At 40.9% G+C, this 17,954-nt stretch overlaps 1 protein-coding gene across 3 annotated transcripts in view; it reads right to left on the bottom strand.

The window, feature by feature from the left end:
• topbp1 (DNA topoisomerase II binding protein 1) overlaps positions 1–17,954 on the bottom strand; it is a 73,361-nt gene that overhangs the window by 25,827 nt on the left and 29,580 nt on the right. For all 3 annotated transcript variants that reach the window (XM_060849956.1, XM_060849957.1, XM_060849958.1), the window contains exons 12-17: positions 16,699–16,871; positions 10,770–10,981; positions 5,682–5,983; positions 2,986–3,162; positions 902–1,008; positions 667–790 (exon numbers count right to left, since the gene is read on the bottom strand). In XM_060849956.1, the coding sequence (XP_060705939.1) occupies positions 667–790; positions 902–1,008; positions 2,986–3,162; positions 5,682–5,983; positions 10,770–10,981; positions 16,699–16,871 (1,095 nt within the window). The remainder of the gene's footprint in view (positions 1–666; positions 791–901; positions 1,009–2,985; positions 3,163–5,681; positions 5,984–10,769; positions 10,982–16,698; positions 16,872–17,954) is intronic.

Genomic DNA, 17,954 nt, shown 5'->3' on the forward strand with positions numbered 1-17,954 from the left:
TGGAGAAGCTCAACAGTCCTGGCAAAATGTGCAGAGCGAAAGAGTTTGTGTTTCAAAGAAGAGTCAAATTGGAATGGACTAGAAATAAACTAAATGGCTAGAAAATAATGCTTTTATATTGGAGACATGGTCGAGGGGGCAGCGGGGGGAGAAGCGGGGGGGGGCGGGGTTAAGGTTGAACAGATGGTGAGGGTGCCCATAGCAAAAGGCAAAGGGAGTTTAAAGATGGTACAGGAGTGTTAAACTCGAACCCTATTAATGGTAGGTGTGAATAGCAGAAAATAGGTCAGCTCTGCAGAGAGCAAAACATCTATCATTAATATCAATTTTTCATCCAGGTCTCTCAACTATCATTGGTGAAATTAAAATGAAACAAAGTATTAATGAAAGATCAATAACGTCTGATCAATTTTTATTATTAGAATACGCAAAATAGAAGTAGGCCCTCTGAGCCTGTTACCCTCATTCAATTAAATGATGACTGGTCTTTACTCTCAATGCCACCCTTACATGTGCCATACACATACTATCTACCCAAATCCCTCAAGTCATTTAGAACGCAGTAACTACAATGCATTACTGTTGGAAAACTTGAGTGTCTGGCCAAGAACATATTTTCACCAGGTCCCAGATTGATAGCTGCAAAGGGAAAAATATTTCTCTTACTGCAAATAGCCAATATTCAGAGACAATGTGTATGCCCTTTTCTTTGATAGACTTGTATTCTCGATTGCTGTCATTCTGCCGTCCCTGGTAGATGAAATGGGTTACTGTTTCATCAAAACTCCATCTAAAAATACAAATGCAAAGTGTAACTTGGAGTGTAAAGTTTATTTCAAGTTGATTAATATAGGAAACATTTATATTGAGAAGTGACAACTTAGCACCTATAAACATATACCTGTAATCTGCTCCCAGGGAGGCTGCAATTGCATTCAAATCCCCCTGTTTCTTACCAAGCTTCTTACTCACACAAATTACTACGTCTGCCAGAACTTTAGTCTCTTCCTGTAAAGGAGTGAGAAAAGAGACAGGATAAGAGTTATAATGAACATGTTGCACTTTACCTTGGTTAGGTTTTAAGGAGAGAATTACAAAACAGAGAAAAATGACTCCAATTTGTACAAAATCACTTGGTTAGAAATAATTCTAATTGAAAAAAGCACTGATTCATAGAGTGATAGAGATGTACAGTACAGTCCAACCAGTCCATGCCGACCAGATATCCCAACAAAATCTAGTCCCTCCTGCCAGCACCCGACGCATATCCCTCCAAACCCTTCCTACTCATATACCTATCTAGATGCCTTTTACATGTTGCAATTGTACAAGCTTCCACCACTTCCTCTGGCAACTCATTCCAGACACGTACCACCCTGTGTGTGAAAATGTTGCCCCTCAGGTCTCTTTTATATCTTACCCCTTTCACCCTAAACCTCTAGTTCTGGACTCTCTGACCCCAGGGAAAAGACTTTGTCTATTTATCCTATCCATGCCCCTCATAATTTTGTAAACCTGTGTAAGGCACTAATACAGATTGTAGCATTAGTAAACAAAGGCACAAAACAAATCACAGCCACGTCAAATTTGTTTGCTCGCACTCCTAAAAAGGTTTAATACACTTATACTTTACAACATAACGTTGAAGATAATGACTAATAATGTATTTGTCTGATAAAAGAGAACTTAAAGCATGTGGGAAGAAAGCAGTAAATGTGATCTGATTAGAGATAGCTCAATGCAGTATACCAGCAATGGAGAGTAGATGGGCCAATAATCTACTTTTTCATTGTAACATACTGTGACTTGAAGATTCATTATAAATGTTATGTTCCAGCTGTCAGGCCACTTTTTAGAATATTGCATACAATTCTGGTCTCCCTTCTATAGGGAGAATGTTGTTAAACTTGAGAGGATGTAGAAAAGATCTACCACGAAATTGCTAGGCCTGGAGGTTGAATTACAGGGAGAGGCTGGGGCTTTTTACTCCCCCCCGTTCCCCCCTCCGAAGCATCAGAGCCTATGGAGTAACTTCACAGAGGTTTACAAAATCATTGAATTATACAGCATAAAAACAGACCCTTCGTCCAACTTGTCTGCACTGATCAGATATCCTAAATTAACCTAGTCCTTTTGCCAGCATTTGGCCCATATCCTTATAAATCCTAACTATTCATGTACAAATCTAGATGCCTTTTAAATGTTGCAATTGTACCAGCCTCCAGCACTTCCTCTGGCAGCTCATTCCATACACACACCACCCTCAGTGTGAAACAATTGCTTCTCAGGTCCCTTTTAAATTTTTCAGCTCTCACCTAAACCAAAGCACTGTAGCTTTGGACTCCCCTACCCCGTGAAAAAGACCTTGTCTATTTACCTTATCACATGCCCATCCTGATTTAATAAACATCTGTAAGGTCTCCCCTCAGTCACCAACGCTCCACAGGAAGGGTGAGACAAAAGATTTTAAAACTTGCGTGAGGGATAACCTTTTCGCAAAGAAGATGGTGCATGTTTGGAATGAGCTGCCAGAAGAAGTGGTGAAGGTGAATACAATTACAACATGTAGAAGGTATTTGGATGGAAACATGAATAGAGATGGTTTAGAGGGCTTTGGGTTTAATGCTGGCAAATGATACCAGGTCAGATAGGGATGTCTTGTTGGTAAAGGCAACTTGAACCAAAGGGTCTTTTTCTGTGCTGTATGACTCTGTGACTCTACAAGTAAACATGACCTGTTTTAAGACTGACAGGACATGAAAGCATTGTTTTAAATTGCGCAGTAGAGTCATAATACTCAAAACAGCTTACAGTGCCTTTGGTAATCTGTGCTTATAGTAGTAGATGAAAGACACAAATCGAGAGAAAAGGAAAAGCAAATTGATGCCAAAATACTTTAAATTTAGAGTGTCAGAATAAGAATATAAAAGCAGCATCCTGCACCTATTGGTTTGGCCTAAAATATAAATGTCACTTTTATTTTACCTGTGCTGGTTTAGACACATGAAGTTGTGGACTGGCTGCTGTTTGCACTATTGTGTTCCGTGTACTATTTGCCAGGGCTACTTTTAGATTCCTGCCAATGACTTCGGATAGTGGAGTACTCATCTTTCTGTTACGCTGATCTGGATTCTTAGGAGTTTCCAGAACAGCCAATGCATCCTATAGGGAAAATAAATATGATTCAAAATCATCAACTTAGCACAGAAAGATCACAGTCGAATAAAACACCAAAGGATTCAGTTGTTTTCAATTGCAAGAGTAAAAAGTGAGGTCTGCAGATGCTGGAGATCAGAGCAGAAAATGTATTGCTGGTTAAAGCAGCATCCAAGGAACAGGAAATTCGACGTTTCGGGCATAAGCCCTTCATCAGGAATTCCTGATGAAGGGCTTATGCAAATCCTGAAGAAGGGCTTATGCCTGAAACATCGAATTTCCTGTTCCTTGGATGCTGCCTGACCTGCTGCGCTTTAATCAGCAACACATTTTCAGCTTCAATTGCAAGAACAAAGCAAGTGGCAAGCTTTTCAGTTAGTCAATGTTAAGTGGTAAATCAGAGTTTCATTACCAAGTAGTTTGCCTATTGTAACATTAAATAAATAACAGCTTTAGATTGAAATATAAAATGTTAATTATTAAGAATGTAATAATACATGGAATGTAAAATTCAAGGTTATTTAAATAAAAAATACAGCTTGAGGTCTACCATTGTCACTTACTGAATTATTACACAGTAATGGTTATGACACTTTACACAGTCTTACTGGTGATCGTACTTTTCAATGGAAACCTATGACTGGAGCTTGTCATTCTATTATTATGGAATTGGGAGTTTACCTGGTGCCCTGGTTAATGTTTTTTTTCCCCTCAAGCAGCATCATTCAAACAGATTAGCTGGTTATTTACCTTGTTATTGTTTATGGAAATGTATTTTTATCAGGTTCTTCAGCAATGGAATAGGCAGGCTGGGAAGAAACAGGCAAGGAGCAGATCATGGATATAGTTAGGAAGAAAGGAGTTCGGATAGGGACTAAAAAAATAGTTCAACTACATGTCCATCACAAAGTATAATACATTATTAAGGATGTCATGTGTTAGGTGCATTAGTCAGAGGGAAATGGGTCTGGATGGGTTACTCTTCGGAGGGTTGGTACGGACTTGTTGGGCCGAAGGGCCTGTTTCCAAACTGTCGGGAATCTAATCAAAGAACAAGTTAATATACAGAAAGCTAAACAATACAGATCCTTGAAACCTGAAACTGAAAATGTTGTAAACAATAGACAGGTTACCGGTGAAGAGTGTTAAATTTTTGTTAGATCAGTCCACTGCTTTTTGTCATTTATTTAAATTGATTTGGATGTGAACATAGGAGATATAAGTTTGCAGATGACATCAAAATTGGAAATGAGTCAATGGGCTTAGGAGTGGCAGATGGAGTTTAATTTTGCTAAATCTGAGGTGCTGAATTTTTGAAAGACAAATCAGGGCAGGACTTATACGTTTAATAGTAAGGTCCTGAGGAACAGAGACTTTAGAGTGCAGGTTCATTGTTCCTTGAAAGTGGAGTTGCAGAGGGTGAAGATAGGTGAAGGAGGTGTTTGGTATAGTTGTCTTTATTCATCAGCACCGAGTATAGGACTTGGGAGGTCATGTTGCATCTACACAAAACATTGGTTAGGCCACTTTTGGAACACTGCATGCGACTCTAGTCTCCATGTTATAGGAAGGATGTTATGAAACTTGAAAGGGTTCAAAAAAGATTTACAAGGATGTTGCCAGGGTTGGAGGGTTTGAGCTAAAAGGAGGAGCTGGGGCTGTTTTCCCTAAAGTGTCGGAGGCTGAGAGATGACCTTAAATGAGGCTTTAAGAAAATCATGAGAGGCATGGCTAGGGTGAATAACCAAGCTCTTTTCTCCAGGGTGGGGGAGTCCAAATCTAGAGGTCATAGGATTAAGGTGAGAGGAAGGATTTAAAATTGACCTAAGGGGCAATGTTTTCCCTCAAAGGGTGTGTACACAGACTGAACTCCAGAGGAAACGATGGAAGCTGATACAATTACAACATTTAAGAGGCATCTGGATGGGTATTTACATAGGAAGGTTTACAGGGATATGGGCCAAGTGCTGGCAAATGAGACTAGATTAGGTTAGGATATCTGGTCAGCATGGATGAGTTGGACCAAAGGGTATGCTTCCACGCTGTACATCGCTATGTCTCAATCTTAAACATTTAAATAAGATCAGGACTGGGTCAAATATTCCACAAAGCCACATTATCAGTTTTTCAAGCTTTTGCATCTACTTGCTGAACTATCTGTTTAAGCTCTTTATCTATACTCATGTCCTTTATCACTTCACACTCTATGTATCCTAATACTTCATGACAATATCATTTCTGCCACTTCAGCAGTTCCAGTTCCCCACTTAAGGACTTAGATTTACTATTCCTTTCATCTGTGCAGTGTTTCCCCTTCTCCCTTCTGTTAAATGTTGTTCATGAGCAATGTTTTCTTCTTATCCAAATTTGAAATGTTAATACCCACATTTGCCTAAAGTACATAGCTTGTTATCCATTGTACTAGTGCTCACCATCAAGTTCAGCAACTGCAGTCTTGTTATATTCAAACTTTGCTTGCATTTAAAACTTTTTAATCTGCCCTGCACTGGAGGACATGTTGGTACCTGAACATCAAATGATGGCTTGAACAGCTTGTCCTTGCACAGGAATTTTGAAGGTGTGTCAAGTAGCAAGTTGGCTTCTCTCTGTTGGCTGGGTACTTCTACTTCTGCTCTTGTTTCTGTTGTCTCAGTTCTATTTTGTTGAGATAAGACCAGTTGGAAGGCTTTACTCTGGAATCTCTTTATATCCAGTGGAGTGACAACAGAGCTCTGCATGCGTTTCAGTTTGGATAAGGGATGCTCAGGTGTCTGTTGTTGCACCTTGTCGACACTGGAGGCCTTGCTCTGCTGATTCATTTCAGCAACTTTTTCATGAAAAAAAATTACAAAAATGAGTTCAAAATGTTTTAATGTAACTGAACATGGTTAAGATTCCAGCATATATCAAATCAAGCTGCAAACAACAAAACAAAATCTCAATAAACACGATAAAACACTTCAAACTGAAATGAAGCAAAAGATGCACAGAGGTGCTGGTTGAAAAAGTCTTGGTACACGTGAACATATCAGTAGCAGAGTTTTAGATATCATTGAGATGGCAAGAGGTTAGAATGCATGAGGCCAGCCGGGAATGTGTTAGGATCGTTAAGTCTTGAGGTAACAAAGGAATGCTTGAGAGATTTAGCAGCTCTGGGTGCTCTGGTTTCCTCCCACAATCCAAAAATGTGCAGGTTAGATGGATTAGCCATGGGAAATGCAGAGTTACAGGGATAGGGTAGGGGGTGAGTGTGGGTGGGATGCTCTTCGGAGAGTCAGTGTGGACCTGTTGGGTCGAATGGCCTGTTTCCACAGTGTTGGGATTTTTAAAATTGCAGATGCTGGAACTCTCATAAATATGAATTTTTGGAGAAGAATCCTATTCAACTCAAAACATTCACTGTTTCTCTCTGCACAGATGCTGCCAAACAGATGTATTGAGTTTATCCAGTACATACAGCTTTTATTACTGAAACTGGGTGAAAGTTTACCTTTAGCTCTATTCATTGAAAATTTGAGATTAAACAACCTACACAACTGTATTGGTTTTAAACGTAAATAGAGTGTTTTGTTAAGAACGCAAAACATGACTGCTGTGTCCTTTGTGTTCTAAACAGTTCCCAGGCCTATTACATTTTTATGTATTCTTTAAAACTGAAGTCAATTAGAACCTATGCTCTTTTTGCAGGGAAGTTCTGAAGTATGTTGGAATATCACTGTAACTCAGTTATGAGCACTTTAAAAACAAAAATCGGTTTATGGGATGTCTGCACATCTGGCAAGACCAGCATTTATTGCTCGTCTCTAACTGCCCTTAACAAGGTAGTGGTGAGCCACTTTCTTGATTCACTGCAATCCATGTGTTGCAGGTACACCCACAGTACTATTAGGGAGTTTCAGGATGTTAACGTGGAACATTAATAGAACTACATATAATTTCAAGATCAGATTATGTTTGAGATGGGAACTTGAAGGTGTTGCGAGTGCCCACACATCTGTTGCCATTATACTTCGAGGTGTTAGCGATCTCTGGTTTGTAGTGATCTCTGGTTTGTAAAGTCCTGTAGATGATGGTTCAGTGATTTGAGGTGCATTATGAATATGGTACACACTACTGTTACTAAGTGAATGTAGAGGAAGTGAATGTTAGAAATAATGGATGGGCTGTCAAATCAAACAGGCTACTTCATCTTAATGGCATGAATGCTGTTGCCAAAGTCAGAACATTGTGTTCAAGCCTCACCCAGGACTTGAGCATGAAAATCATTTTCAACCTGATTTTTGAACTTAATGATTGGCAGTTTCATTCCTTTTGTTACATGTTCCTTGTATATCATAATTTATTTGTATCTGGAAACAAAATCATCTCACTCATATACATCGTATGACATTATAGACTGAGTAAAGATGTTACATTTATAACAGATTACAGTATGACAAAAGGAATTTGATTTCCTATTTAAACAAACTATTTAAAATTGTCTGTTTAAAAGGAAAAAAGGCAGGGAATGCAACTTTTACCATAGAACATGCTGAATAAATCAATCTTTAAAGCCTCAAACAATCCTTCTAAAAACGGGTCAACTTTAATGAACAGTCAGTGTTGTGCAGGTGGTCAGAGTTTCAACATGTGATGGAAATTAACACTGACAATTTAAGTAAAATCAATATGATATGTAGAGTTCTTCCAATAAAACAAGTATGATTGTAAATGCAATCAAAACACTTTAAAAACCATGGAATACATCTTCAGCAGCTGATGCAGAGTAATTTTGAGACCCTTTGGTTTTAGCATCAATGCAAAGATCTCATCCTGGATCAGATGTAGTTCCTTCAGTTTCAGAAACATCCCCCTACAACAAATCACCTCCCTCTCCACCCACTAAATATTCTGCATTTTTGGGCGAATGGGTAACAGTTTGTGCATTAGCAGCACCCCGTCATTTAATGACAAAAGTCACACAAATCATCAAAGGGGACACGCACATTATTCTTTTTCCCGAACAACCACCTACCTATTTTGTTTGACATGCACAAGGTCCTCAAATGGTTTGCTGAGGCATTACATGAAAAAAGGCTGAATTACAGACAATGGACTCTTGGAATAAAGGCAATTTGGGTGTTATTCCTTCCCAAACACCTTGTGATACCTTCAATTATATGAAACCCGCATGCCACCTACTAATAAGCTGCCCTATAAAGCAGCATCTTCCAAACCCATGACCACTTCCATCGAGGACAAGTGCAGCAGTTACATGGGAACCTGCAAATTCTGCTCCAAGCCACTCATTATCCGGATTTGGAAAAATTCCACCATTCCTTCACTGTCGCTGGATAAAAATTCTGGAATTCCCTCTCTAAGAGGATTGTGGGTCAACTAACAGCAGGTGGATTGCAGTGATTCAAGAAATCAGCTCATAACCATCTTCTCAAGAGCAACCTGGGATAGGCAATAAATGCTGGCCTAGCCAGTGACACTCGCATCACACAAGAAGAAAGCACTTCAGCCCAGCGAATCTGCACAGATCAAAAACAACCACTTAACTACTCTAAACCCATTTTGCAGCACTCAGCCTACAGCCTTGCAGGCCCTGCCATCATAAGTATATATTTGATGACTGTTTAAATGTTACGAGGTTGCTACATCTATCATAATCACAGATTGAGTTCCAGATTCCCATCACATTTGGTGAAATTTTTGATTTCTCACATCCACTCTAAGTGTCCTACCTCTTATCTTAAATCTATGCCCCCAGTCAATAATTCCTCCACCAAAAGGGAAATATTTCTTCCCATCTACACTATCCGTGCACCTCATAATTTTATACATCTCAAACATTTCCACCCTCTGTCTCCTCTGCTTCAAAGAAAACAATCTTAGCCTATCTAATCTCTTTGCATAACTACAACTCTTCAGCCCAGGCAACACCCAGGTACAGCTCCTCTGTATCCTCTGCAGTGCTGTCACATTCCTCCTATAACATGGATTTCCTAATTGCTCACAATACTCCACTTGTGAGTACACGGTTTTATTCAGTGCCAGAATAGCCTCCCAGTTCTTAAACTCTATGTCTTGACTAATAAAGGCAAGTATACCATATGCCTTTTTAACCACTTTACCTACCGGCCCAACAACCGTAAGGGACCAGTTGACATGCATACCAAAGTCCTTTTGATCCTTGGTACTTCCCAGGATCCTACCATTCATCATGTATTCCCTCGTTCGCCTTGCCCAAGTACATCACCTTCCTTGAATTTCATTTGCCATAATCCACCTAGCTGGCCAGCCTGACTATACTCTCCTGTAATTACCAATCCATGATTTCATTCTATCCATCAAATCATTGTTATGGCCATGGATAAAATTCCATGCAAAAATGTTGATTTATGGCACAGTTTTATATTTGACAGTCAGTATAGGCTAGTATTACCATAAATCATGTCTTCGCATGGCCTATGATTTTCATCAGAGCTATTTCCGAAACTTTTCACCCAACAGTTCAGCTGCTGGGCATAATCAAAACTCACAGGGGTTACAGCCATGTTTTTGGTGTGACATAATGGATACTTGTGCTTTTGCCACGAATGCTGAATTGCTGGAATCTCATCATTTTGACACTGATATCTGTTATCAGTCTTTAGAGTCAACTTGGTGTTCTGCCTTAACACTGGACATTCTTGTTCCATAAAACAGCTATAACAAAAAGCGGTTGCTATGAAATCTTTGCTGGAATCAAGGTTCAACTGCTCGAGTCCATATTTCACTGCATTTCTGGTGACGTTGCAACCATTTCAGTCATTTGGGAGAATCCGAATGCGATACAGATTTCTTGAGATAAGGAAGGGGTTAGTCCCTTTCCCCATGGCAGATTTGGTCTCGAGCATCTTCAGAACAGATTCCTCCTCCTTCCATCCTCACACTAGATTTCACTATCATCAAATTCCCTCACTGCAAGACAGCTATTTCACAACGTGGAAAATGTTATAAACTTTAACTTAGAATTAGTTTTAAACTTCATTCTTTGTTAGTTGTTTGCCATGCACACTGTGCTGTGTGGACATGTCTTAATGTTCCCCCTGTCTTCCTGCCAAAAACAGCTCGTTTACACCTGCTTGATATGAAGTGCCAATTTATAAAGGTGGGTAAAATAATGCATTTCTGTGGTGTAAAGTTGAGTCCAACTCCTGATGTGCGTACAGCATGTCTTAGCAGAAAAGCGTGTTGACTTGCACCCTAAAAATATGTCGAACTAGGATTTTTGGTACCAAGAAAAAAGTCCTGTTACATAGTGGACCAAATTATATATTATAATCAAAAGGTGCCACAACAGTCCACTGTCTGAAATAAATAATAGTGAAAATCTCTCAGGCAACAGAACAACAATGCTGAGGAGTAATCTAATCTGTGGTACTGATTATGCAGGACCAAAGCACTTCATGAATTTAACCAGAAACATAGCAATTATTATGACTTAATGAAATGGATATGGTCCAATCCTTGATAGTAGGCTAAGAATAGAAGGCTTGCTCAATTTAATCATTGCTATCTTCAGCAGTTATACACTGCAAATGGATTAAAATACAATGGATCATATATGTTAATTCAACACTTACCAGCACTGATAGCATTTTCCACAAAGAATTTGCTTTCATTAGCTTTTTTCCCTAATTGAGCAGACGCAAATAACCAAGATGCAGTCACAGCTGGTAAATTCCATTTCTTTGCAGCTTCATATTTGGAGCCTTGTGGCTCCTGTAGGACCAGGTGGGTGCTGGCAAGCATGCCTTTCTTCAAATTTGCTTTCCGAACAAAAAACTCTTGCACTCTTTAAACAAAGAAACAGATGTCACAAAGTTTAGCTACAAGCTTTTCAATGTCCTCTGCTTAAGAAATGAAATTCATTTTTATTACCCTACACCTACATCATATCCCAGTCAACAGGTAAGAAAGGCAGAGCTCCCTACCTATTCAGGTATAAATAGCATTCACAGGGATTTATCTCCTTATTTACCCCTCCACTCAGAAGGATCAGCTTTTCCCAACAGCATAGCTGAAATTGATGTGGAAAATAGAATTAAAATGCTATGGCAAACCTCTCCTCCCCCTTTTACTGTAGCTGTATACAAGTCACATCAAAGTTATTTTTCATTTAGCTCATTTTGCCTTTTCTCCAGTTTCTTGTCACTTTACTTGCTATTACATAAATTGGAAGAAAATAATGTGTGGAAAATGAAGGGATCTTGATTTATAATAAGTTTAAACTAAAAATGCTTGATATCAGTAAGTAATGTTGTGTGCCTAGGCCAGAATTATGAATGCACAATATAAAGTGGAATGTTTACTGCAAATGTATCCAATGGTGCTTTGATTATTTCAAGCATGGTCCTTTCCAAGATAAAAGTAATTACTAAGTTGAATCTAAAACTAAATCTAGAGATGGTTCCAAGCAAACTCCTACAAACACAGGGAATGCACTGAACTTTATGTAGGACATAGTGATTTCCTTGCCTTTTCTTAAATTTTACAATGCCATTTTACAATTTAGTGCAACCGAATGGTTTCCTTTTGCTTTCCTGCACCATCTAATTTTCTAACTTAATTTAATACTTAACCTTTTGTTTCTAAGATCACTTTCACATCTATCTACATGATTTTTTAAAGATGGTTTTCTTGCTGCAATAGCACATCATCTCCTGTGACTTCATGTTGCAAGAATGCACTCCCAAAGAATAGTTTATCTCACAGATAATGAAATTAATCATTTCTGTTGTCAGAATGAGGACAGATCATATAAAACAAAGAGTACAATTCTAAATAATGTGCAAGGGCAGGGAGAAGTGTGCAAGATAGACACTGCTGCAAATGTGTTGCTGGTCAAAGCACAGCAGGTTAGGCAGCATCTCAGGAATAGAGAATTCGACGTTTCGAGCATAAGCCCTTCATCAGGAATAAGAGAGAGAGAGCCAAGCAGGCTGAGATAAAAGGTAGGGAGGAGGGACTAGAGGGAGGGGCGATGGAGGTGGGATAGGTGGAAGGAGGTCAAGGTGAGGGTGATAGGCCGGAGTGGGGTGGGGGCGGAGAGGTCAGGAAGAGGATTGCAGGTTAGGAGGGCGGTGCTGAGTTGAGGGAACCGACTGAGACAAGGTGGGGGGAGGGGAAATGAGGAAACTGGAGAAATCTGAATTCATACCTTGTGGTTGGAGGGTTCCCAGGCGGAAGATGAGGCGCTCCTCCTCCAGCCGTCGTGTTGTTGTGTTCTGCTGGTGGAGGAGTCCAAGGACCTGCATGTCCTCGGTGAAGTGGGAGGGGGAGTTAAAGTGTTGAGCCACGGGGTGATTGGGTTGGTTGGTTCGGGTGGCCCAGAGGTGTTCTCTGAAGCGTTCCGCAAGTAAGCGGCCTGTCTCACCAATATAGAGGAGGCCACATCGGGTGCAGCGGATGCAATAGATGATGTGTGTGGAGGTACAGGTGAACTTGTGGCGGATATGGAAGGATCCCTTGGGGCCTTGGAGGGAAGTGAGTGTGGAGGTGTGGGCGCAAGTTTTACATTTCCTGCGGTTGCAGGGGAAGGTGCCGGGGGTGGAGGTTGGGTTGGTGGGGGGTGTGGATCTGACAAGGGAGTCACGAAGGGAGTGGTCCTTGCGGAACGCTGATAGGGGAGGGGAGGGAAATATATCCTTGGTGGTGGGGTCCGTTTGGAGGTGGCGGAAATGGCGGCGGATGATACGTTGTATGCGCAGGTTGGTGGGGTGGTAGGTGAGAACCAGTGGGGTTCTGTCTTGGTGGCGGTTGGAGGAGCGGGGCTCAAGGGCGGAGGAGCGGGAAGTGGAGGAGATGCGGTGGAGGGCATCGTCGATCACGTCTGGGGGGAATCTGCGGTCCTTGAAGGAGGCGGCCATCTGGGCTGTGCGGTGTTGGAATTGGTCCTCCTGGCATCTCCTCCACTTCCCGCTGACGATGCCCTCCACCGCATCTCCTCCACTTCCCGCTGACGATGCCCTCCACCGCATCTCCTCCACTTCCCGCTCCTCCGCCCTTGAGCCCTGCTCCTCCAACCGCCACCAAGACAGAACCCCACTGGTTCTCACCTACCACCCCACCAACCTGCGCATACAACGTATCATCCGCCGCCATTTCCGCTACCTCCAAACGGACCCCACCACCAAGGATATATTTCCCTCCCCTCCCCTATCAGCGTTCCGCAAGGACCACTCCCTTCGTGACTCCCTTGTCAGATCCACACCCCCCACCAACCCAACCTCCACCCCCGGCACCTTCCCCTGCAACCGCAGGAAATGTAAAACATGCGCCCACACCTCCACACTCACTTCCCTCCAAGGCCCCAAGGGATCCTTCCATATCCGCCACAAGTTCACCTGTACCTCCACACACATCATCTATTGCATCCGCTGCACCCGATGTGGCCTCCTCTATATTGGTGAGACAGGCCGCTTACTTGCGGAACGCTTCAGAGAACACCTCTGGGCCACCCGAACCAACCAACCCAATCACCCCGTGGCTCAACACTTTAACTCCCCCTCCCACTCCACCGAGGACATGCAGGTCCTTGGACTCCTCCACCGGCAGAACACAACTACACGACGGCTGGAGGAGGAGCGCCTCATCTTCCGCCTGGGAACCCTCCAACCACAAGGTATGAATTCAGATTTCTCCAGCTTCCTCATTTCCCCTCCCCCCACCTTGTCTCAGTCGGTTCCCTCAACTCAGCACCGCCCTCCTAACCTGCAATCCTCTTCCTGACCTCTCCGCCCCCACCCCACTCCGGCCTATCACCCTCACCTTGACCTCCTTCCACCTATCCCACCTCCATCGCCCCTCCCCCTAGTCCCTCCTCCCTACCTTTTATCTCAGCCTGCTTGGCTCTCTCTCTCTTATTCCTGATGAAGGGCTTATGCTCGAAACGTCGAATTCTCTATTCCTGAGATGCTGCCTAACCTGCTGTGCTTTGACCAGCAACACATTTGCAGCTGTGATCTCCAGCATCTGCAGATCTCATTTTTTACTCCAAGATAGACACTGAACAAAAACAAGGAAGTTATATTGAGCTTGCATAAAATCCTGATCACCTGGAGCACTTCATGCTTCTAGGTTCTACATCCTAAGAAGGACAGATTAAAGAACACATTAAAGTATCCAGTAAAGCTTCAGAAGAATACCTCGAGTGTTGAGAAACTTCGGCTACATGAACCAATCGGAGACGCTGGGTTGTCTCTTTGGAGAAAAGATGATTAAGATGTTTTCACAAAGGTTTTCAAAATCATAAGCGATCTGAACAAGGCAGCAAGAGAAAACAGTTTCTCTTACTGAAAAGATGGCAAACTGGAATGTTGCAAATTAAGATGATTGGCAAAGAACAATAGAGAGGTGGGAAATGTTTTTTGCCTTAAACAGTGAATAGTTAGCATCTGGAATGTTGTACCCATGTAGTGGAAGAAGCTTCAATAGAGGCCTTCAAAAGAAATTTTGTAGGGCTACAGAGAAATGGCAGGGGCAAGGGGGGAGAACTAGTGGAGTTACTTTTCCAGAGAGAGCTGGTGCAGACACGATAGGTTGAACAGCTTCCTTCTTGTCCTAATCACTCCACTTAAACAAACCAGATAGTGGTATGTATTAAAATGTCAATGTCAAGTCAAAATAGCAAGAAATTACTACACTTCAGTGATTTATAGGTACAACTGCACAGACACTAATGTGCACAGTTCTAGTCACCAGAGGATGTAAAGGACATTGCGGCTATTGAAAGGACACAGGAGACAGCAATCAGAATAACTGAGCTGATTGAAGAGGGATCAGATACATTAGGTCAGTTACTAGTGGAAAAGATAAGGTTGAGTAGTGTAATGGCTGTTGTATTTGGGGATTCTAAAGTTTCCATGTGACATAACAAGATTTCACCTTTTCCTGAACAGTAATACCAGAGAACACAACCTCTGCTTAATCAGCAGAATTAGTTTCAGTCAGATGCACGGAAAATTTTCGCTGATAGAAGCAGACTGTGTGGATTTATTCAAATACAAATTAGACAGATTTCATTCAGAAAATTATATTTTGGCTTACGTAGGAATAGGAGTAGGCCATTCAGCCCCTCAAGGCTGTTCTGTCATTCAATGAGATCATGTGGCCTAATTCGAAATAACGTGCCTTTGGTCCGTATCCTTTAGTAACTTTGCTTAACAAAAGGTTATCTGTCTCAGGTTGAAAATTAACAACTGATCTAGCATCCACTGACATTTCTGCAATGTGTTCAAGCAAGGATCATTACAGTCAGGACACATTCCATCCCTTCAGTCCTATTCCTATAAAAATGCATTGGATAATAATTTTAGTGTAAAATCTAAGAAGTTATATTCTTCAAATAATGATTGCAAAACTAGCAGCAAATCATTGTTTCAAATAACATGCAAATTAAATTGCAGGGCAGCTATGGATGGGCAATAAAAATGCCGGCCAGCCAATGATGCCCACATCCCACAAGCGAACTTTTAAAACAAAGGGTACAGTGCACACAGGTGGAGCACTGTTGCCCATTAGTACTTTGATGCTTGTCAAACATGCAATCAGGTCACCATCTTTGTCACATGATACAAAATACAGGGAGGTCACCAACTTATAAATGTCTGATTTACAAGTGCTCGCACTTATGAACATGATCCCATTCGGGGGTGCAATTTTAAATATTTGACACATGAGAATTTCCTGTACCTATGAATACTGCTTTATATTGCCCTGTACTGTGTTCTGACTTGCGTGTAAATTAACTTGTGACTGGACTTCAGAAAGGAACCGGTTCACAACCTGGGGACTGCCTATAAATGCAAAGGATACAGTGAATTTGGCAATCATCCCCCAAGGATGAGCTGGGATTGAGTACTAAAGGCAAGCAACAGCGTACTTTATTGTGACAACAGCTCTGTCAGCGAACATTTCTTTTAATACCAGCAACCAATCAGAACACAGCATCCAGCTGGGATGTAGCAAAAAAACGTTTTCATCTTTTTACCCTAATTGGACAAGTTTTCTAAAATGTTAAAGGTAGTAGTGAATCCCTCAGGGAAAACTAACTATTCATGATTGCAGATTGTGTTAAACACAGTCTAAAACCACATTTTCAGTTGAATTGGCTGCCTCAGTTTCCAGAGGTTCATATGATCAAAACCTCACCTGAAGAATAGCATCAATTTGCAAAATCAGTGGCAATTCACAAGTTGTGGCAAGCAGATTGGACAATACGGATTTATAGTACAGGTCGTTCTGCTATAATGCATGTTTCGTTAACGCGAATGCGCTATAACGCAATTGACAAAGTGAGGACACTGTTTCTAAAGCAAAACGTTTTGAACCATGTATTGGTCACAATGCAATTCTGGCTCCATTAGTTTAAATGGGTTGCTAATAGACGATTTTCATCTAACGCAGCTTTGCGCAAGAACAGAACTACTGTATTATAGCAGAACTGACTGTAATGGTCTCATACCAATTGTAAAGTAGAAAGTCTGCATGTTTATGCACTCTGGCACTTACTGTGCTCCAAGTAGTTCTGCAATATTAAATAGTGCATCTCTTTCAACTCCAGTAAATTGACTAATAGACAACACACAGTTAGTCAATGGTGTGCTTCCTTCCACAACAGATATAGGAGTGAATAAGGCATTTGACTGTGAAGCCAGTATACGTTGCTGATCAATGCACATCGCCTGCAAGAAGAAAAAAAGAGGAAGACTGAAACTGCAGAAAAACATTCCTTTGATTAAAAGAGATTAATCAAATTATATCAACACAGATTACAATACCCAAAGAAATCTATTATTGATCAACAATCATTTGCAAAGGCAAAAAAATAAGATGACAAATTTCCAAAGTGTTAAATTAGAAAGCACCAAGTAATTTCGAATTATGACCAGACACAGTACACACACAAACTGTAACTCCTTTATGAATCAGATTGTCAACACTTAATTTTGGCTGGGATCTCTTAAAACATTGGTTAAACAAATAAATAAATTATTTCAAAGTAATCAAGGAAAACATTGTTAATGACCTCTAAATACAACAAAAAGTTAATCTTAATTACATGCTTTATCACAAAGAACTTCTTCATTTGATTATAAAAGTGTTTAGCAGAACCCATCAGGCAGAGTGGCCAAGGATTATTTGAAATGCAACTTGTAGGGGAGTTGGGGTACTACAGGATAGAACATAAAAGCCAATTGATAATTCCGAGCCTTCATTTGAGCTTAATCAAACTTCAATTACAGGTACCATATACAGCATTGTGTGGGTTCTTGCTCATAACACGGATATGGTGTTCCCTATCTCTGAGCCAGGAGACCTGGGTTCAAGTCCCACTCACGCCAGTGCTGCGCAAGAACATCTCTGAACATGTTGAAAACATATACAGCATTGTGCTGCATACTATAGGAGGGATGCCGAATCAAATATCACACTTGCAATAATCAATCTGATCAATTTAAGAAGCATCTGTCTCATATGTACTGTCAGCTTAATTAGTGAACCTTCCCCATTACAGAATCAAGGGTCAATAGAAGATATGCTACAGATTTACTGGTATGCAAAATTATAAAAATAATGAAAAGCCTAAATGAGGCACTTCTTCACTACAACATTACAGATAATGAGACAATATGGTAGAATTTTTAAACTTATCAAAGGACAGTTAGATATACACAAGCTATTTCCCTTAGATGATAGGTCAAGAACATGGTACATTATCAAATTTAAAGAAACTCTTTTTAATAAAGAAAATTGTGAGATCGCAG

This window comes from Hemiscyllium ocellatum, chromosome 34 (assembly GCF_020745735.1).
Source record: "Hemiscyllium ocellatum isolate sHemOce1 chromosome 34, sHemOce1.pat.X.cur, whole genome shotgun sequence".
In the NCBI taxonomy this organism is placed as follows: Eukaryota; Metazoa; Chordata; class Chondrichthyes; order Orectolobiformes; family Hemiscylliidae; genus Hemiscyllium; species Hemiscyllium ocellatum.